Genomic DNA, 21643 nt, shown 5'->3' with positions numbered 1-21643 from the left:
TGATCAATTGTAGTCACTGAACATTCAAATGGATTTTCTCTAGCACAACCAGAGACCAACACATGTCCATTCCTACCAGTAGAGGCAATGCTCGACAACCAGCATATCAGAAGAATAATATTAATCCAGTTTTCCCTGTAATTTCAAGAATACTGAAAAAGAATTGCCTCATAAAAGTTGAAAGGTTTAACCCTCATGTAATAGTGACCAGAACCTGACAATCTTCTGTGTCCACTGAGAAAGAATTAGGTGATGGTGGTGTGCAAATGGACAGTAATGCTTTACTAAGTCATTAACGAGTCGTATTATATTAGTTTCTATGGATATATAGTATTATTGTCTCATAAGGGCTTACAAGTTGTCGTACCAGAACCTTTTTCTTGAGATTGGGTAATGTGTTTTCACGGTTTATACCCCTAAATCCTATAAAAAGAAGATGTTGCTCAATCTACAGGAAAACGCAGGGCGTTGTCGTTTCGAGCCTCGCATTGCTCTCTGCTCTCCGGGATGATTGGACGCATTTTCCAAGAATGCAGCTGATTGGTTTTAGTATGTGTCAGTCAATGTGATCACAATTTCCATTGGTCAAAAACGACGTTCCTAAACTCACGTGCTCAGGCTCTTCCTTGAAGGTGGTGCCTACTAGCTGCCGGTTGGGAAGATTGTTGTTGTTTGTTAGGAATAAAGTACTTTAAAAGTACAAAAACTGGTCTTAGAAAATGGGAACCCGAGATGATGAATACGACTATTTGTTCAAAGGTAATTTCTTCTTTAATTGTGGACAAATGACAATGTGTTACTCTTCTTTGTGAGTACGATGACAGCAGCATTAACTGAGGAAGTGATCTAAACCAGTGCTAAAGTTAGCTTCATTAGTAGCCAAGTGGCAATCGATGACATTAGGAACCCATGTAATCACAAATGTAAGTTAAACTATCAATGTGTAAAGCTAAAACTTCGTTTTTAATTGGAGACCGTTAACTCGCAAACCAATAAGAGACTCCGGTGATGGTAGCTAACGTCACAGACCTAGCAGGCTAACGTTTAGGCAAGTAAGCTAATGTTAGCTTGATTGCTAACATGGTAACTTAGCGACGAGGACTCGGTAAAACCATCACATGATACGAAATTGTGTTTAGTAAAACGGCAAGCTATTTTACAGCCACCATATGTTGTCCAAAAAATAAGCTTTATTATATCATTTTCTCACTTTACGAGCCATCTTATGTTTAAGCTAATACTACTTAGCTAACTAGCTAACATAGTCCAGCGATGAACATGGTTAACTGCTGCTTCGACGTACATATTTCCTTGATCCGTGTCCCACAGAGTGGAAATGTACAAAGTAAAAGTAAAGAGCCAAATATATTCATCAAAAGGCATGCATTAAATATTAAAGAAAAAACTAATTGTAATTACAATTTACAAAAATACACATCCAGGTGGACAAAAAGTCCAGTAAGAGTATTTTATGAAATAATAATAAGTTTAGCATGTATAAAGTAGTAACAATGGAAGTTTATATTGCACAGTTATTGCCAGATTTATTACAGTAGTTGAATTGTCTAACTAGAAGATAGCAGCCAGTAATCTAATAATTACAGAGTGGCGTATATACTGTACACAAGTCATATTGCACCACAGTCCATGTTGTTGTATGTGTGGCATGAATGTGTAAAGTCTGACCACTTCTGCTTATAGAAAAACAAAGAAGCTTTATAGGAAGTGACATCCAATTCCATTTATAATAGTTAACGTAATAGTAGTAACAATAGAACTTCATATGCACTCTGTTATCCTAACCCCTAGCTTAACTGCAGTTTTAATGTTTTTGTGCTGTGTGCATTCTGTTTCTAGTTGTACTAATCGGAGACTCTGGAGTGGGGAAGAGTAACCTGCTGTCCCGTTTCACAAGAAACGAGTTCAACCTGGAGAGCAAAAGCACCATTGGGGTGGAGTTTGCCACCCGCAGCATTCAGGTGGATGGCAAGACGATAAAGGCTCAGATCTGGGACACAGCTGGACAGGAACGCTACAGAGCAATCACATCAGCGTGAGTATTTTCTCTATGTAAATTAGTGTCTATATCTGTGACTATTTCACTGGAATAAAGATGGTAAAGACATGGTAGTAATGGTGTTATTGCTTTCACCAGATACTACCGGGGTGCAGTTGGAGCTCTCCTGGTTTATGACATCGCCAAGCACCTGACGTACGAGAACATTGAGCGCTGGCTGAAGGAGCTGAGGGACCATGCTGACAACAACATCGTTATCATGCAGGTTGGAAACAAGAGTGACCTCCGTCACCTCAGGGCCGTGCCCACTGATGAAGCTCGAGCCTTTGCAGGTAAATTGACTCTCAATGATTCTCGGCTCATTGACTACAGATTACTTTTTGTGCAGGGAAATGGTTTGGATTAGCGGTTGTGAGAAAACAGCTAGCAGCAATGCCATAGATCAAGCATTTGCGCTTAAGTTTTTTAAAACAAATCTTCAGGTTATTTGAAATGTTGGCAGGTAATTATCCAAGCTTTCTGTACATTTGAATGTGTAAAAATATGTTCTCTCCTTTTCTGCTCAGAAAAGAACAGCATCTCGTTTATTGAAACCTCTGCCTTGGACTCCACTAATGTAGAAGAAGCCTTTAAAAACATTCTCTCAGGTAGGAAAGACATTAAGTGTATAATATTGCGATCAGCCTAATGTTAATAGCTTGGTAATGTTACACTAACTTTTACTGATTGGTCCCTGTTTTTCTCTCTCAGAAATCTACCGTATTGTATCTCAGAAGCAAATATCGGACAGATCTGGAAATGACGAATCTCCAGGAAACAATGTAGTGGACATAAGTCTCCCCCCAACCATGGATGGGCAGAAGGGCAACAAGCTTGCTTGCTGCCAAAGCCTGTGACACTCCTATTTTATTTTCTTGTTTGACTTCCTGTCGGTCTTTCCTCTCTTCACTTCTGGTTTACTTCAGTTGTCATACTGCTGTCATCATAATCCACCCTTGGGTTCAAAAGTCTGCGACACCAAGACTCTTGTATTTGACATTCCTTTTTGCTGATTTCTTTGTTTGTTTTCCTCTGATCATAGAAGAATTTGCCTACAATAATTCACAGCCTCATCATATGGCCAGGAGAAGGAGAGAGAGTAAAGGTCTTGCAAGGTTAATCTTAAAGCTGTAGTCAACTACAATTTCTTTTTAATTAACTAGCCTTTATGGTCCCATTGACCCGTTCCTGTTAAAGGAATAGTGAGGGATCAGTAGCCCTCAGTGCTTCAAGTGGTTTCTACTTGCCTCCTTTTCTCAGCATGCAATGATAGATTTGTTGTCATGATCCGCTTCAGTGGAATCCCAATTTCATGTCAGGTTGACCTGATTCTGCCTATCATGCAATACGGGTGTAGAGGAAGAGCTGGGAAGAAGCTACCTCTGGAGTATTGATGTGTTCTCTGCTCTGTCTGGATTTTCTATTTGCATCTTTAATTTTAATGTTCCTCTTTGAGCACTGTGCCTACTGTGGCATGAAATTAACACGAGCCAGGGACCAGACTGGCTGTGACTGTCTGACTTGATATGGGCAAGTGTGAAACAAATGAAGGGTTTTTATTTGTGTGTGTGTGTGTGTGTGTGTGTGTGTTTAAATCTTAGTGCACAAAGATACCAAAGGAGTCGGATGCAATCGTTATCAGTTTTGGGTTTTCTCATTCAAGCATATTCAAGGCTGCTAAGGTTGCATTTCATTGCTGTATTTGGCAAACCAATCCAGGCTTATTTGCAAAACGATGTGTAATGCTATACAGCAAAAATATTGTTATTAATTGTGGTATGTAATTTTATTTGTTGCGTAATAATAGTATCAGCCTGGATAAATCTGTGTTCCTTTTTATTGAGTGTATCGAACACTCTCCTCTAAAATGATCATTTGTATATGAAATACTTTCCCGGTGTTTTCCTTGAATTTTCAAACAGAAATAGTTTTTTCCAAACGCATTAAATCAACAACAAAAAAACAACTTAACTTTACAGTCCCCCGCTTGCGCAGGTCTGCTACTAAGTATATTTAATGATAGTGAAAATGCATTTGTTGGTTAGAAGTTAGCATGCGATGGGTCAGTAAAATATACAAAATTATCATTTTGGAGGTGAATGAAAATGTCTTTTGCACTTATGTCAAATCATTTCAGTGTAACAAAGTCCCATGCATTTTAAACATACACTTAACATCTTTGTTGAGGAACATTTCCTGTTGGCTGTAAAAAAAACAATGTTGATTGAACTGAATTCTCCTCTCATTTGTTAAACGCCCTTTGCTTTCATTTGAAGTGATAGCTGTTAAAGGGAAATGGATACAGTTATGTGAAGTCTGAGAACATTTAAATGGGGAAATAACCAATTAGAAATGCTTTTCATGTAACACTCCAGCTAGTTGGAAAGTTAAACTCCAACGGTAACCTAACTACCATTTATTCCCTCAAATGGGAGAAATGCTTTCATGTGTGGTTGATTTGATTGTCTTGCAATATTTCACAGTTCTTTCAAATATGTAAAGGGAGCAAACATAAAGTTGTTTTGCTACTTTCCCATTAAACTGAAGTATAAATAAACCTTACCCACATGACTATAGGAAACAGACTTATGTTTGGATACATTACTCACGCTGTGTACCCGTAACGTAATACTTTGTCCATTCCTGTTGTTGTGCAATGTAGGTGTTAGCTGAAGGGTGGTCGTCCTGACAGGAAATGTTTGTACAAAGAGAATACAGGCTCTGCATCAAGTCCATAGAACAGTGTCCCCTTTTAATCTGCTTGTTCTTATACAAAAGAGGATTTTTTCACAGCAACTAATCGAAGCCCTTTCTTCACTCAAGGTAGTCTCTAAAGTTTTGCATACTTGGTTTTAGAATTATTCTTCCTCCTCCAAATACAGCTTAATTTCTATTACATTGTAGCACTACTTAATATAAAATAAATGTTCTTTTAAAATGCAGTAAGAACAAATATATATTGCTTGTTCAATCAAATTTTGATGGTGTTTCTGAAAATTGTTCAATAAGTAGCTCTCCATAATAAAGTTATAATAATAATTATAGTAATATACACTTTTGAGTTGTAAAACATGCCTTTCACAGGGCCCTAAAACCACATCTTCAAAGTGTTGGACAATTTGTACTGTCAAATGTAGTATGTCTTCAACACTACAATGTGGCATCAAGTCCACACAGCCATGACCCAGTCAACAGGATGATTCATGGTAACAGGAGTTTGGGAAAAATCTAAGAAATATTCAAGTATAACAACAAGAAAATGATCCTTTAGCAAAACTATGGCATATTTCTTACAGAAAAAATATATATTAGATAGATCCAAAGTACTTTTTAAATATAATCCTGAAAAGCTGGAGAAGTTGGCTTTATTCATTTGAAATGGTCACCAGTTAAATGAAACTGAAAACATCTTTGTATTTTGTTTTCATATTAATATAGTATATTCTTGGTCCTCCAGTTTTATAAAATGATTCAGTTGAGTGTCAAATAATCCCCATTCTCCCATCATTTGAATTGACAAATAATGTTTAAAGTTTCCTGCTAAGCTTTCAAAAAAATGCATATTTGTAAAAAAAAACATTGGATAGATTGATTTCACGAATTTCTTGGCTGGCTTTTGGCTTTGATTCATAATTGTGTTGAATATTGAATGTTCCTTTGTACTCTCAGTTCCGTTTATTTCTTCTGCCCGTGTTACGCATGAGATGTTTTCTGTCAGTGCCCCTCCCTTTGGCAAGCTGTTGTTATTCACACAATAACACTCGAACCCGTTGTGTTTTGCTCTCGTCTGGCCGTCTGCAGCGCATCACAGGCGGACAGCTGATGATGAGCCTCTGGGGAATATTTAAAGCTTCTGTAAAGCGGAAGTCTGGCCTGCTGTGTGTTATCAGCTGAGGACGGCTGCTAGCTAGCACAACGCTGAATATAGCATAGCATATAGCATTATAGCTAGCGAGCTCCACTGTTATTTCCCAATCAGCTAAATAATGAAACGACAAGGAAACACAAGGATATTATGGTGGTAACATCTGCCGTAGTAACACATTTTTGAGAAGAAGACACAGGGTGAGTAGACATTTAAATATTGTTTTTAACACCAGACTGACGGCTAGTAAGTAGCTATTGACAGCTGGCAGCTAGCTAACAACACAGCTGTAACGGACAGCAGTGGTTAACGGTTTGCAGGGTAAATTGTTATTTATTTTCAAGAGATTCGATAAGTTGGTGCTTATGTGTTAAATATGTCACTGTAACATAGCTATACACAGCTAATATATGCCGCCACGTCAATATATTATTGTTTCAACTTGATTATAATGGGAAAGGTTGCTTGATCTCATCACTTGATCGTTTTATACAGCTTTAACCACTGTTTAACCACAGTTTAACCACTGTTTAACCACTGTTTAACCACTGTTGACACCGTTGTATATATGCCTATAATTATAATTATTACAATGCATATAGGCCAAACAGGGTATAAAGTCAAATGTGTTTCACAGGGCAATTTCTAACAATTTCTTTGACATTTTGAGGCTACAAACACAAGGCAAGTTTATTTATAATGCACCTCTAAACACAAGGCTATTCAAAGTGCTTTACAGAAATAATATAACAGTAGGAGCATTAAGAAACGGTGCAGTGGAATCAGTCATTAAAAAGCAAAGAGAACACAATAAACACACATCAAGATAATATAGAATTACAGTTCAGTGTAAGATATAAATAGATCATTTAAAAGCAAATATTTAGGGGGTAAATATCTTTCATTTTAGGGCAAACTTGGCCCATTGCACAAGATAATGTTCCTCACAACATTCACTTTATGTTGTTGCAATTACTGTCTGATATTACTTGATTTTATTTGTGTAAGGTTATTCCTTATTTTAACTTTTTATTCTATGTTTAGGCTCTCAGTTTTTATTTTCATGATCTTTTTTTCCATACACTTACCTGACATTGTGTGAGGGAGCCTGAGAGACAACAGTTATTTAAGCTAGTTGTGAAACCGTGGACATTACTCCAATTCTTAGTAGTAATTGTATCATGGCATGATATAGTTTCTGCGCTGTTCTAATGCATACCCACCAGTAAACAGTAAAACTCATCCAAATAACATGATTAATGTTTTTCTTCATTGAAAATACTTCTGGTTTATCCCTGTTTTTACATAAAGTACATCACTTACAAACCATAGCTTAAAACTCTTTGTTGTTGTCTTAGTTTTGGGGCGACCTATCTGTTTTTCTGGGTCAGGGATTGTTCCTTTAATCGTTTCTCCCCATGCTGTATCAGTGGGCATACATTATAACGCAAAGCAGTAATACTGAAATCGTTGCCATTGCTTTGGTAGGAGGAACTTTAGCATTCAGGTTTCACCAAACATTTGCTTTCCTGGCTGTTCAAATCTTGTGTCTTACTATCCAAGTGTGGGTCATATAATACATTTAGGCTACATACAGCGAATGCAACATCTACAGTTTTAAGAGCTGAATATTTGATACAATATAACTAAAATAGTCTAGTCTTCTTATATGATATAGATTTTATTCCATAAACAAGTAAAACTGCTGTTGCAGGTGTTTTTTTGTGGATTGTATGAGATCAGTGTTATGCTTAACTTATTGTACAGTGCAAGTTGTTGTATTTTAAAGACAAAATCCCCCAAAATATTTTCTGCACCATCTGCTGTGTTAAACCTCAAGTTAAAAACATCACAACACCGGTGCTGAGTACATAGGATTATATATTTATGATGTATGTTTGGGTTTAAGGCTATGGTTTAATAGAGATGTGTGTACAGCTTTCTAGGAGCAACAGTGACCCAGTATCCTCCTTATAGTCTTGTATGAAGGATCAATATGTGTCCACTGTCTTGTGTCTTAGATATGTTTGGGGTCTAAAGGTACACATTTAGTCGAGCTTAACTCATTTATATGAGGAAACATTATTGAAAATATCAAAACTGCAAAATCAACACTTAACACAACATACCTTTAGGTTTTACAATGAAGTGTTTAATGTTATAAAATATGTATTAATTAAATATATCGTTGCTTCAACATCTGGCACAGAAAGATCCACTGGTCATTGGCCTGTTACTGTACAGGATAATCAGCAGGATGAATGTACTGTAGGAAATGGAGCTTATCTTTGGTGAGGGGTTATCTGAGGGGAGCCAGCTGTCTACTGCTCTTCACACACACTGCTTCTGACGAACACACTTGCTTTATAACGGATTAGCACCTGCTTTGGTCAAAGTGGTCCTCCTCCAAACTGATAACTTTGTAGTTAATGACTGAATGTCGTCTTAGATAACCTTAGTAATTTTTACATAGCAGGAAATTATTAAAGTACATAGAAAAATGCCATATAAATAACATGGGAAATGACACAGTGCAGTACACAGCACAGTAAGTAATAAAAATGGCTTTATATAAACCATTATAAAGTATGGTAAAATGTCATATAATATCAAATCGTTAAAAAGTATAAAATAATACACGTCTTTAATCGTCCTAGTGTTGTAAAAATGTAATTGGAATAATTATAATAAAGTCATAGTGTAGTGTGTCATAGTATAGAATATTATACAAATAATGCAAAAGCGATGGTATTGTGTGTTATGTCATCGAAAATAAGTCTTTAAAAAATGTCCTAAAATAATAATTCATGGTTAAATTTTGAAGTGTAGTTTATAAAAGTGTATTATGTCATTAGAAAGGAATTTGTGTCATAAAAAACATAAGAATGTCGTCAAAAAGTGATAGTGGATTGGATACCCCAACTTGCAAATACTACTTTGTTAAGTTGTAGTAACTAATCAATTAAATAAATGTATTAGTAGTTATAAGTACAATATACAACTCTATGAAATTAAAGTTTAAAACAAAGCATAAAAGGAAATGACTCAAGTCCAATGAAATAAAATCTTCTCACTCTCTCTCCTTTTCTCAATTTCTAGAAACGAACCATTCCCTACCTGTTGAGAGCAGAGTTTCCATTTCCTGCTACCCAAACCAGCCTTGGCCTCTGTTCCTCGACACCTTCACCTCTTCGACACCCTCACCTCTGACTCTGCAGCCTGTGTCTGGCCGCTATAACCATGACGACAGGCGGGTGTTGCCACCTGCCTGGCTCTCTGTGTGACTGTTCCAGCAACACAGGCCTGTGGAAGAGCATGGAGGAAGGAGGGGGAGACGCTTGCCAGGCGCTCTACGTCACCCAGGTCACAGCCATAGATGGGCGGCTGCTGTCCTCTGTGCTCAAACCCATGAGCGCACAAAGGTGAGACGTTGGCGTGTTTACATGAACAGAAATCTGCAGGACAAGACAAACACATCGCAGAGGCGCAACTGTCTCCTTTTAAAGGCCTTTCTCTACAGCAGACATCGTCATTGCAGGGAAAGCACAGATGCTACTAACACTATTAGTTAGCTCTGTTCTCTTTAGATGCTCCAACTGTTGAAGTGTGCCTGCATGCACAATACAATTCCTATTCCTATAGCTTTATCTTAATCACTTCTCCCCGGAAAACCACATGAGGCCAAGGACATGTGATGGAGAATTCAGGGCTTAGGAAAAGACAATCATGGAGCCAACAAAGAATTGTGGGATATTTATTTTCCCTCTAAAGTAAGGATGGTGCAGTGTACCCTGAGCTACACGTGATAAGAAAGGACACATTGAAGCACCTTTCCTTAGTATTTTAAAATCCAGCTTTTATCGTGGGTCATTTCACTCAGTGAGGAACCTTCCTAAACAAAAAACAGAATTTAACAGACCTTGAAAATAATCATAAATATAATTCTGCTCACTCTGCTCTTCCTACTGTTATAACAGTGATGTGTTTTGAGGATCCCTGGTGTCACATTCTGAGTGTTCTCACTCCATTTGGATAAAAGCTCATTTCAATAAATTGTCTTTTGTCTCAGTGATGGTCCCATCTGCCGTATTTGCCACGAAGGAGCCAGCAGTGAGATTCTGCTGTCTCCGTGTGACTGCACAGGCACTCTGGGCACGGTGCACAAGAGCTGCCTGGAGAGGTGGCTGTCATCATCCAACACCAGCTACTGCGAGCTCTGCCACACAGAGTTCACCATCGAGCGCCGCCCGAGGCCTCTCACAGAGGTAACAAAGGTCAATGCTCTTTGCCTTGTCTGCATCAATCTCTCTTTTTTATTCTACGTGGCTGCTTTTGAATGACGTGAAGGAGACATTGCTTTTTCTCTCATCTGTCGGCTTGCTTGCTTGTTATAATATTGTTATTATAGGGTATTTTTTCATTCATGATCGACTGAAGACCTCTCTTCCACCCATCTATCCATCTCTCCCTCGCCTCTATTGTTCTTTCTACCTCTTATTCCACAGTGGCTGCGAGACCCCGGCCCCCGTAATGAGAAAAGGACGCTGTTCTGTGACATGGTGTGCTTCCTGTTTATCACACCACTAGCAGCCATCTCAGGCTGGCTGTGTCTGAGGGGCGCTCAGGACCATCTTCAACTAGGCAGCTGGCTGCAGGCCGTGGGCCTCATCGCCCTCACAATTGCACTCTTTACCATATATGTTCTGTGGACCCTGGTAAGAAATGAATTCACATACAGATCAGACTGTAGCCCTGTTAAAATGGATTAAATGTAATTTTAAGGGCCTGTTATTACAATTAATGATGCTGATATCCAGCTCAAACTGAAAATCTCCTGTTTCCATCTCTTCTGACTTCACAGGTGTCTTTCCGCTACCACTGTCAGCTGTACTCTGAGTGGAGAAGAACCAATCAGAAAGTACGTCTTCTCCTTCCTGAGGCCAAGGTGACAAACTCTTCCCAGCATTCCCTGCTCTCTACCAAACTGATGAAGAAGTCTGGCAATGACAGTATAGTATGAGACCAAGTGGAGACGGTTGATGATGAAGGTGTCTTTAATGTGCGGGGGCTGATTGTCGCCTGCCAGTTAGCCTTTAAAGAAGCACTTTTGTGCTTTTTTTGTTGCTTTTTACAAAAAAGTATTTTCCCCATCAGTACTTATTTTACATCCCTTTTTTTAAAAGACATCTGTCCTCCTGTGGGAGCAGAAATGAACACATTTGAATGGAGTCTGTGTGTGGACCCAGCTTATGCAAAGGCTCTGTGGAAGGGAGCAGCACATGGGGACGTGCAGAGACTTTTACAGAGACATGAGAACAGGATGATAACATTAATAGCAGTGACAGCAGAAACAGAAATGACCAAACTAACTTTTGAAGTGGACTGTGAGATGTTTAAATTATTGTTCTGCCTGGTTTTTAATAACCCTTTGTCTACAGAGTACTGTGGAGTAAACAGTCCCTATGATTGTGGTGATGCAATGACTAAGTGAGATTAGATGTAAATCCTGGGCATGCCCTTACCTATATAGGCCTTGCATTCTCTGCACAATGCTGCCCATTGATGACCTCATTCAACTATTGTGTGATCCCATTCTAATCTGAGATATAGATATTTGATTAATTCACAATCCAGATGCCAGTACGCTGCGTGCCGTGAGCATTTTAGCACAAACTTAAATTCTAGAATTCTAAATTCTAGCAACATTTTTTTAGCAGATCTTATTTTTTACATCTGAGCTAAGAATGCGTTACAGTACAACATTAGCAAAGCCAGATATTGTGCAATAAAACACTGTGGACATCGAGGTCTTCACAGCACATGAACAGACCTCTCCCAACATGCGCAGTTATGCATGCAAGCACTGTTAACATTTTGGGGGATTTCTTTTGTTTTGTAAAGTTAGTGTGTTGTTATTTTGTTGTGTGATTTTAAAAACATTTCTTGAACTATTCCTACTCAGGAAGGATTCAACAGTGTCCTCATAGAGGTTCTTATTTCATTTGCACTTAGCACGTAGGTCTTTCATAGATCAATTTAAAATATCTGTCAAAATGGCTCTAAGAGGATCATTTCCAAATGTGGTTTGGGGACTGACACAGTCAATAATTATCAAACCAAGAATCAGAAAACAGAAAGGCACTGCACGCTCTCATCACTGAAGACAAACATTATCGTCTCTGATGTACACACTTTTTCTGTGCTTGTGTTAAGTGCTTCTGCTAGTCTTTCCCCATCGACAAGGACTCTCATGGTGGGTACATTATGCAAGCACCACGAAGGCTTAATCCCATTCTAGCTTTGTTTTCACTGCTTTAGAGGAAGTGCTTTTTAAATCCATTTGATGGATGTTAACATTTGTCGGCTACAAACTTGCCCTCATCATGTTTTCATGTTACTGACCGGACTCATGTGGGTCTGTATTGGTTTTTTTGGCGATTTGTGAACATGTTTTTTTTCTCTTGTGTTTATAGTTCTGTGCAGTTTGTAATCAGGTCGCTTTTAGTGACTTTCTATCAGCTAGTGAGAAAACGAACCACCGTGTCTGTCTGGTTTCCAGATTTCGTGGTCATGACATCATTCAGTTTTTAAATTCCACATACTTTAGGTTATGGAAAGACAGTTAGAGTAGTTGACATGTGGACACAGTATTGTTGCTTAACAGGAGAAGAGATTAATGATGAAACGTCTTAAACATGGAGGAGTATTTGATTGTTAAAACCAGCAGCCAGTTTGATGCACGATTGTTTCAGTATTATTCTTCAGAATGTTCAGTGTTTAAATAATAACTTTGTAATTCTGCGGGATTCAATAAATAAATTACATTAGCACAGAAAGCATTTAGGCAAAGAGAGTCTAAAGCTCGACTGCTTTATAATTATTATTCATCTTATGACTGAACTTTAGTTCCAATATTACAAGTATTGGCTTTTTGATTTGTTTGTTTTTCTCTATTCAACCGAATGACATTTATATTATTATAAATGACATGAATGACTTTTGATTATCATATGTATTGATGTCATGATTTGTTTGTCCTATGTGCAGTTTGAGAGTACATTTGCATTTCGCAGAGACCTTCAGTGTTGACACATTGTAACTACATGCAGTGTTGTGCAGAGGCCAAAAGTCAGTTTTTATGCACAATTGTGGTATTAACTCTTATCTTTTTGAAATGAAATACACATGTTTTTATTTTATAACAATCAGGCCTAACCAAACAATATTTGACTTACTGCCAGGAGATTCTAGCTGTCAGTAAGCACCGATACAAAGTACATTTTTCTTCACGGGAGTTTTCATGCTACAGAAACCTGAACTGTGATCTGAACTCTTACTACACGAGTAGTGGCTCTTTGGGCTTATTTCATAGGAACAGGGTGCATCTCAGCGGGGAATTGACCTCCCAGTGTTGTGTTGAGCAACCATTGATTCATCTGTTTGTCTCCGTATGTCACTACAAGTCCCCAGTGGATGTAAAGGGCCCTTGTCCTGTGCGTTTGTGTACAACAACATGACACTGTGGTACTTCAGCTCCTGGTGGATTGGCCCAGTTAATTGTGTGTTTGTGTTTTGAACTGATCTCAGAACAAAGGATTACATCCTGCAGTGCTGCGATGCACCCGGGGGGGTTACAAGCTTATGAGTCATTGGATCATCCCTGTGTTGACTGTTGTCATGGAGAGGAATTACTCCAAGTGTTAAGATCTGATGTGAAGCAATGTTAAGATCTGAGGTGCAGTTATTCAACAAACTACTCAATCTGCAGGTCATTGTATCCGAGCGCTATGATAGTTATGGGATGTGTTTGTTCAAGTTTGCCTACAAAGTATGCAACACCTCTCTGACTCCCTGCGGATCCTGAGATCGCCAAAGATATTTTGTATTTAACACCTAAACCATAATAACAATCCAAAAAGGGATTTTACATAATTGTTTTTTGTGGTTGTTTATTACAAAAATGAGGATGTAAATGTTACTTCTGTTGTGTTATGTTGTGCTAACATTTTTGTCTTTCTACATGTATTTTCTGGAGGGTGGTTATGTTAATATGTATCATTTGTAATTAATGTTCTTCAGTATTCACATTTTTAAATCATACAATGTTTATAGTGTGCTGTGGAAAAAAGTAAGATGTCTTCACCCAAATACTGGTACCTGCAATCAGCCAAGAATTGTTTGCAAAGCAAATTAAACATGATGATGAATGAAGTGTGACCTGGTGATTTGTTTTCTTCTGCAGGAAGCTTTTTGAATGATGATCACGGTCTGATTTCTACTCTGTATAACTGATCACGTGAACTTGTGTTTGTGGTCGGGCGTCAACATTAACAGCACAGAAGCGATGATATGGCTGTTTACAGATCATCCTCTTAGTCCGGAGAGGATGAGATGTCATTACTATAAGTCTGTTTTTGACCACCGCTGTATGTGCCTATTAATCCTCATGAAAAACAACTGCTGCTGATGTCAAGTGTTGCAAGTGTCGCAGCATCTCCTCATCACATCCACACCAGAGGAAAATATAAGCAGCTTAGTTAAAAAAACACTCGTTCAAAATGTTCTGTATGCTGCTGAACAAACAGTCTCCGCTCTCCAGAAGAAACCAAAATCACTATCAGTGTGTGAACGTGGGTGTTGATTGGTGATTTAAAAAATACGTTATATAGAGAACCCTGATCTTGAGAATGTAATGTAATTTTCAGGTCAGAGGTCCCCTATTATACTTTATTTCATCAATAGATTATAGGTCTCAGATTTTTACCAAATAAGTCTCTGAATTGTTTGGCTGAAATACCAATCAGATCATGCATTGTAGCATGCCATTTACCGCTCTGTATCAGCCTTGTTTCAGAAGTGCTGATTTTGAATGTAGTTTTAAATGCAAATGAGCTGCCACTCCCCACACCCCTCTGCGGAAGTGTTTGATTTGAAAAAACACAATGGTGCTCAAGTAGGAAATTCAGGTGATTAGGTGGACGGGTGTTAGCTTGGTTGGTTATTGTCTAGTGGTTGCACAACCCAAACAAGCAGTTGTGACATCACAAAGTGGCCAAAAGCTGATCAGCTAATTTTCAGACAAATTTAAATATATATGGATCAGTATAAAAAGAGATTGAATACTTTTTCCTGGAACTTTCTGAATCTCTTTACACATACTGTAAAAGACATGAAAAAGTTGATTTTTCCCAAATAGGTGACCTTTGATAGAATGTTTCTTCAGTGTGCCCTTTCAGGAAAAGTTACTTAAGGGAACTTAAACTAATTTGATAATGAATAAGATCATTCCTAAAGAATGCAACACAAGTTATTCTACAAACTAAATGTAGTACCAAGATTCAAATGATATAAAATGACTCCAACAGGAAAAAAGTTACTGCTTTAAAGCTGCGTTAATAAAATAGCCAAGAACTGTCAGCTACATTTCTTTAAACATTTATGATTTTAAATAGTTTACCCTCATATGTTATACATTAACAAGTGAAATATTGTTCTGAAAACTGGTAACTAAAGCTGTCATACAAATGTATGGGGTGTACATTACCAATGCCCTCTGAAATGTTGTGAAGTAAACATATAAACTTAAAATGCATGCACCTCAAAATGATAAATCGGGTACAGCACAGTATTAGTTAGTGAGTAAAAACATTGACCTTCTTTCCGGAGAGAAAACACATATATTCAGACATTCAGCACTTCAGTTTTGTCAAGAATTTTATTGTAAATTTATACAGTTCTTAAATGTAAAGTAAAACAATGACAACTTAAGCCAAATATTCTTCAATAAATACATAATGAGGATATTTTTGGCATGATAATTTATCTGATGTTAGACGAGCCATGCTGCATAATACTGCTCTCACCAGGGTGGAGTAACTGCCTGTAGATTATTTACAGAGCACCATCTAGTGGTAACCATTGAAATGTATTTCACAACCACGCCGACACAGCTTCAGTTCAAACAACTTCACAGGCTTCACCATGGCAGAGAGGACTGCCTCCTTCACATGGACATAAAGGCTTCTGGAAGTTTTCTTTCATGGCAAAAGAGAAGAGCACGAGTGAGTTCAAAAGAAGATTATAAAACAGAATGAAAGGTAGAAAGAAGGGGATAGAGTAAAGAGGGCGTTGGCCGTAAGCAGAGCGACGGGAACAAAAAGTGCACAGGTGATGTGATGTGGAGGAAAAGTGGCATGGTGTTTAGTGTCACAGGCTCTGGCAGCACTGCAGTTTGTTGCCCCTCTGCCCGTCAGTGGTGGGGGGGACGCTGATGTCAACTACATTGTTGCCCGGAGACTCGTCGTGTGCAGATCTGTCCGCTATCTGCTTCTGCGACACGATGCGGTAGATTTCTGCAGAGGGGAAATCACACACAGTGAGTTGAATTAATGAATGGTTAAATGTTTTTGTATAAGAAGTTGCTGCACTGGAGTTTATCCCCATTTGTATACAAATAAATCCAATATCTAGCCACATATCAAAACGGGATAGTGGGAAGTTGTATTATAATATGTTGCGAAATAATTCATATTCATCCTATAGAATGTCAGAAAAAAACCTTGCACCTTATTAGTTATACAATAAATGCCAATCTATTACCTATTACATTATTTTCATTAACTGTGAAAATGCAGTATGTATTCAAAAAAAAGCCATAAAAGCAAAAAGTAAATGTCATTTTAATGTCAAAAGAAGAACAGGTTCTCACGAAAGATGACATAAGCTGATATTAAATAGTAAAAAATAAGAAAATGCATAATATAATAAATGCAGGTGTAACATAAGATGTTGCATACAATTTAAAAAGGCATAGTTAGTATGACAGTCAATTGACAGAGCAGTATTTCTTTAAAAAAAAGCCATGGTTTGTCATCAATGTCAAAAAGGATATAAAAAAATGAATAACACATGCCACAAGCAACTCAAGAAAATCCTTAGAAATTGTCATAAAGAAGTTAGAAATAGGTCATTTCAGTCTTAGTGTATGCCCTATAAACTGTTACACAATAGTTTGTCAGAGTAAAAGTAATACAAAAGGGTAAGAATACAGTAGATAAATGTCATAACCGCACTGAGTCTTGTTTTTCCTACCTGTTAAAATGTTCTTGAAGGCTTCTTCTACATTTGTGGAGTCCAACGCTGATGTCTCAATGAAAGAGATACTGTTCTTTTCTGATGTGGGAAGAGAATACAGATGCATGTTAAACCTTTTGCAGGAACTATTTGACAGATTATATTCTTACCACAGCACTTAGTGGTTTACCTGCGAAGGCTCGAGCTTCATCAGTGGGCACGGCCCTGAGGTGACGGAGGTCGCTCTTGTTTCCAACCTGCATGATAACGATGTTGTTGTCAGCGTGGTCCCTCAGCTCCTTCAGCCAGCGCTCAATATTCTCGTACGTCAGGTGCTTGGCAATGTCATAAACTAGGAGAGCTCCGACAGCGCCGCGGTAGTATCTGGTGACAGCAGAGCAAAGAGAAAGGAATTGATGAATAAAGATTAACCACAATGTTGTACATAAATGACTGGATTTAAAATAAGTTATCAACATGTGTGCATGAAATTCTTGGGCATCAAACTCAACATCCTAATAGGCTCAAACTGCCATTACCATTTTAATAAAAGAAACAACCACACATCATGTATCATTGTTATCACAAAAGTGGTATATAATGCAGTTAAATAAAACAAAATACTCACGCTGATGTGATCGCTCTGTAGCGTTCCTGTCCAGCTGTGTCCCAGATCTGAGCCTTTATTGTCTTGCCATCCACCTGAATGCTGCGGGTGGCAAACTCCACCCCAATGGTGCTTTTGCTCTCCAGGTTGAACTCATTTCTTGTGAAACGGGACAGCAGGTTACTCTTCCCCACTCCAGAGTCACCGATTAGAACAACTGTAAACAAATCACAAACATAAGGGTTGGTAATGCTACAAGGAAAATGTGTCTCAGACTGTCAAGCGTTTTAGCAGTTCATTTATGAAAAGGCGCGACAACTCTCCCCCAGTTTAACCACCAAGTTATTTTTTTAACCTGCATTTATAAAAGACATTGCACATTAACTGATATAAATGTGCCACATTTAGCCAAATGGATGTTTTTCAGCCAGCAAAACTGCCTATTAACTTAAAAGATGCACTATAGTCAGTTAACTATACACCAAGGGCTATTTCTATGGAGTCAATTCAGTGCCATTAAACAAGAATCAAACTAGAATAAAAACAGCCCTTCAGGGAAGAGCAAAAGCAATAGGTTTACTACAGATGTATTCATTGTATAACATTCCTACCCCTACCATAGTTTTCTGGCAAAGCAAAAGTGCTGACAAAAGTCTTTCCTTTTTGGTCTGAGAAAAGCATATCAGTCGTTGCCCTGTTTGGACTCACGCAGGAAGAGGCTCACAAAAAAACTGCTCTTTGGGAAAGCTGATTCAACAGATCCTCAAGGTCTCTGTTCCTGTGTATTTATGACGAATCATCAGTAAATCTATTTGGTTTCCAGCTGCCACACTGGCCTGGCCTCTTGTTCTCCTAGTTTAATAATATCGTATAGAAAATGTCTGGTACCCCACCTTTTTCTGTATCAGTTAGACTTTGATGATACCATTTACAGATTAGCCTACTCCACTTTTTGTCCTTATTTGACCCACTTGATCACAATCTGGTAGAATGAGCTTTACTTGCTTTGGACCAGATCCAGCAGCAAATATTGTACAGGGCCATTCAAGACAAGCTATCGATGTGCATATACAATCAAGTTTGTACTATCTAATATTGGACTAGGCTTATAAAAGGTTCCACCTCGGGAGACTGATATTGGATGTGTGATAGTAAGGTGCGGGACATAAAGTAGATTTATTAAGAGGAATGTGTGCCATGTCCTTTCTTTGTGGCCGTGTTGTATTTCTTTTATGTTTTTTATTCTTATTGTTGACTGTAAAATGAAAATAGTACTACCACCAGTGTTATATAGACACCAATTACAGTACATTTAGTAAAATAACTAAACTTAATCAGAAAATGAAGTTACAACATCTTATGAAATAAAAAAACAGCAGGGTAGTACATAGAAATTGCATCAGTATTAAGTAGTAACACTGCCCTTGCGTACTGAAGCAACTCTTGTCAAGGTCAGTAGTTTTATGTATGCGTAACACAAGTGTTTACAAAAAAATAGAATAAATACTTGCAAGGTCAGCATCATGTTATCAGCTAAATGAACTCCAGGGTGTTACACATGTGACTAGTGACTCAGGTCCAATCTATGACTGCTCAGTATGAGAAGAATACACCCTGAGCCATGTAAAACAGGTGGCTGGGAAACTACCTACACACCTGAAGAATTCACCTAACAAAACAACAAAGACCATCAGTTTCCTCTTCTCTACTCTCTTCTGTAGTGAGTTTCCTCCCTCAGGCGACAGGTTTCCAACACAAAGGGAACTCGTGTTTCCTTTTCCATTAAACGTATCGGATTACATTATGCCGTCTAAAGAAAACAAGCCTATATTGTTGCTTTGCAAGTGTGGTTATATATGTGAGGATAACTTGATGACAATAGAGTAGAATGTAAATATCGCCAAGTCCCAACCGTTTGAAGTACTGTTAGCGACTAGCTTACAGGGCTAACTCACCATACGCCCCATTTTCTGTTAAATCAATTTAGCAAAACACAACATTGGCAGCAATCATGGGCCCACATAAGAGCAGTAACATATTTTAGTTACAGTAAAAGATTAAGGTAGAGGATAATAAGACATGGCGAGTGGGAAACGGAAAATAGTTTGGCTAGCTTCTGTTAGCTGCCACCATCAGCTGATATTATAACTGACCACTGACGTTAGCATAGTTAGCACGCATGCTAACCTCAGCTGGGGTCGTTTCCTCGCTAAATAATATCAGACTGGATGATCAATACGCGTTTTCTGTTCCGCTTACCTTTGAACAAGAAATCATACTCGTCGTCTCTGTTCCCCATTGTTTGATTGGACCTTCCTGGGTTTACGGTGATGACAGAAGATGTGTTCCCTGACCACAGTAACCAGGCTGCTGAGCCAAGATGACAGAAGACAATGCTGCGTGAGGGAGTCGCGTTAACCCGTACACAGTCACGTGACTTACAGGTATGTAGCTTCAGGTACTGTAATGGGTTCAAGAGTCATTAAGTACAAAATGCACTGCGTTTATGTCTTTCTGTTGATATGTCAAGTAACTAATTAGATTTATTCAATACTGTACTTGAGTACCATTTTGAGGTACTGGTTCTTACTGGTGACTATTTCCATTGTCTACCACACTACATTTCAGAGGTAAATCGTGAAGTTTTACTCCACTGCATTTATTTGTCTACTTGAGTTACTTTGCAGATTTTGTTTGTGACATATACACTTAGATCAGACTTTAGTGGCACCTGGAGTAAAATTGACAAGCAACCCTGCAGTATAGAAAGTAATTCAAATTGCTCTACCTTCATCAGCTTTGATAACACATTAATCATTAGATTGTTATGAAATTCTAATTATTAGAGTATACCGATCAATAATTGTTATAAAAACATACATTATTATTCTGAAATGGGCCGATCTGCATAATGACTATTTTGCTTTTGGCACTTTATATTTTGATGCTAATATGTTGTACTTGTACTTGAGTAATATTTTGATTGCAGGTCTTTTACTTGTAGCAAGGTATTCCTAAACTCTGGTACTTCTATTTTTACTCAAATACAAGATCTAAGAACTTCTTCCACCTCTGAGGTTCAATTATATAAAAGGTTATCATTTTTGTCTGAAAATAAATGTAACAATACAAAGCTCCAGAAATATAGAGATTTTAGCTTCCACATGATTTGATCAGCTGTTTAGACCAACATGCAAATACTAATTGTTTCGTGTTACACCTCGAATTTGCTATTCATCATCTTTGTCACACATTTAGTGCTGATGAAAAACACCCCTCGTTCTCTATAATCTGTTGAAAGTCATATTATGCATAAACTCAGCTAGATCTACTGTACTAGTTAGCAAGCCTTTATGAGACACAAACAGGTGTTGTAATAATGTAAAGGATAAACCTTACAGGTGTATTCTCATTGACATGTCCTAATGAATTATTAAAAGTTTAACAGCACCAAAATACAGTCCCAAATGTGACAATAAAGTTAACTTTCAGCCCCTCCCTGAAACTGTTTTAACATATACTTGAAATAAGCCTTCATTAAAGTAGGATTTATTAACGGTCTGCTGCACTGCACTGATTACAGTGATGTGGAAACTATCATTGACCGTATCTGATCTATTAATAAAACAATAACAAGCTCCTCCAACAGAGGGAGCCCCCAGCTCTTCCTTTTGACACAAATATAATGGTTTAACAGATACAAATAAATGTCCTGTTCTCAAATCTTTACATTAGTAAAAGTATAAAGACTCAGTCATTAAAAATAGTAACAAAAGTACTCATCATGATAATGATTTACTATTACCACAATGTTGTTGACATACTGTCCTACACGTAGATAGAGTTGGAGGATGAAACCCTCTTTATTATTCACATGCATGCACACAGCAGAGCACACACAGTGAAATTGGTCCTCTGCATTTAACCCATCCTAGTACTAGGAGCAGTGGGCAGCTATCGTGCAGCGCCCGGGGAGCAATGGGGAGGGGGGATTGGAGGTGTCCGGTGCCTTGCTCAAGGGCACCACAGGAGGGCCTAGGAG

At 38.1% G+C, this 21643-nt stretch overlaps 3 protein-coding genes across 5 annotated transcripts; 2 read left to right on the top strand and 1 right to left on the bottom strand.

The window, feature by feature from the left end:
• Window positions 1-598: 598 nt before the first annotated feature.
• LOC134870064 (ras-related protein Rab-11B-like) lies at window positions 599-4637 on the top strand. Its single transcript, XM_063892076.1, has 5 exons — window positions 599-759; window positions 1858-2053; window positions 2156-2349; window positions 2584-2664; window positions 2768-4637. Exons 1-5 carry the CDS (start codon window positions 720-722, stop codon window positions 2911-2913), a joined length of 657 nt encoding a protein of 218 aa, XP_063748146.1. The 5' UTR covers window positions 599-719; the 3' UTR covers window positions 2914-4637.
• A 243-nt stretch (window positions 4638-4880) lies between these two features.
• On the top strand, window positions 4881-14132 carry marchf2 (membrane-associated ring finger (C3HC4) 2). 3 transcript variants are annotated; one of them, XM_063892075.1, is made up of 5 exons: window positions 4881-6121; window positions 9021-9343; window positions 9991-10186; window positions 10427-10636; window positions 10783-14132. In XM_063892075.1, exons 2-5 carry the CDS (start codon window positions 9162-9164, stop codon window positions 10939-10941), a joined length of 747 nt encoding a protein of 248 aa, XP_063748145.1. In that variant the 5' UTR covers window positions 4881-6121; window positions 9021-9161; the 3' UTR covers window positions 10942-14132. The 3 variants fall into 3 exon arrangements, with proteins under 3 accessions (XP_063748145.1, XP_063748143.1, XP_063748144.1); XM_063892073.1 differs by having other exon boundaries at window positions 9991-10195; XM_063892074.1 differs by lacking the exon at window positions 4881-6121 and adding an exon at window positions 7544-8469 and having other exon boundaries at window positions 9991-10195.
• A 1485-nt stretch (window positions 14133-15617) lies between these two features.
• LOC134869395 (ras-related protein Rab-11B-like) lies at window positions 15618-20034 on the bottom strand. The gene is made up of 5 exons (XM_063890985.1): window positions 19861-20034; window positions 17623-17818; window positions 17185-17378; window positions 17013-17093; window positions 15618-16273 (listed from the first exon to the last, which is right to left on the bottom strand). The coding sequence occupies exons 1-5, from the start codon at window positions 19898-19900 to the stop codon at window positions 16128-16130; spliced, it is 657 nt and encodes a 218-aa protein (XP_063747055.1). The 5' UTR covers window positions 19901-20034; the 3' UTR covers window positions 15618-16127.
• Between the last annotated feature and the right edge of the window lie 1609 nt (window positions 20035-21643).

This window comes from Eleginops maclovinus, chromosome 9 (genome assembly GCF_036324505.1).
Source record: "Eleginops maclovinus isolate JMC-PN-2008 ecotype Puerto Natales chromosome 9, JC_Emac_rtc_rv5, whole genome shotgun sequence".
In the NCBI taxonomy this organism is placed as follows: Eukaryota; Metazoa; Chordata; class Actinopteri; order Perciformes; family Eleginopidae; genus Eleginops; species Eleginops maclovinus.
The sequence above is the reverse complement of the archived record's forward strand: the minus strand, read 5'-3'. Positions and strand labels throughout refer to the sequence as shown.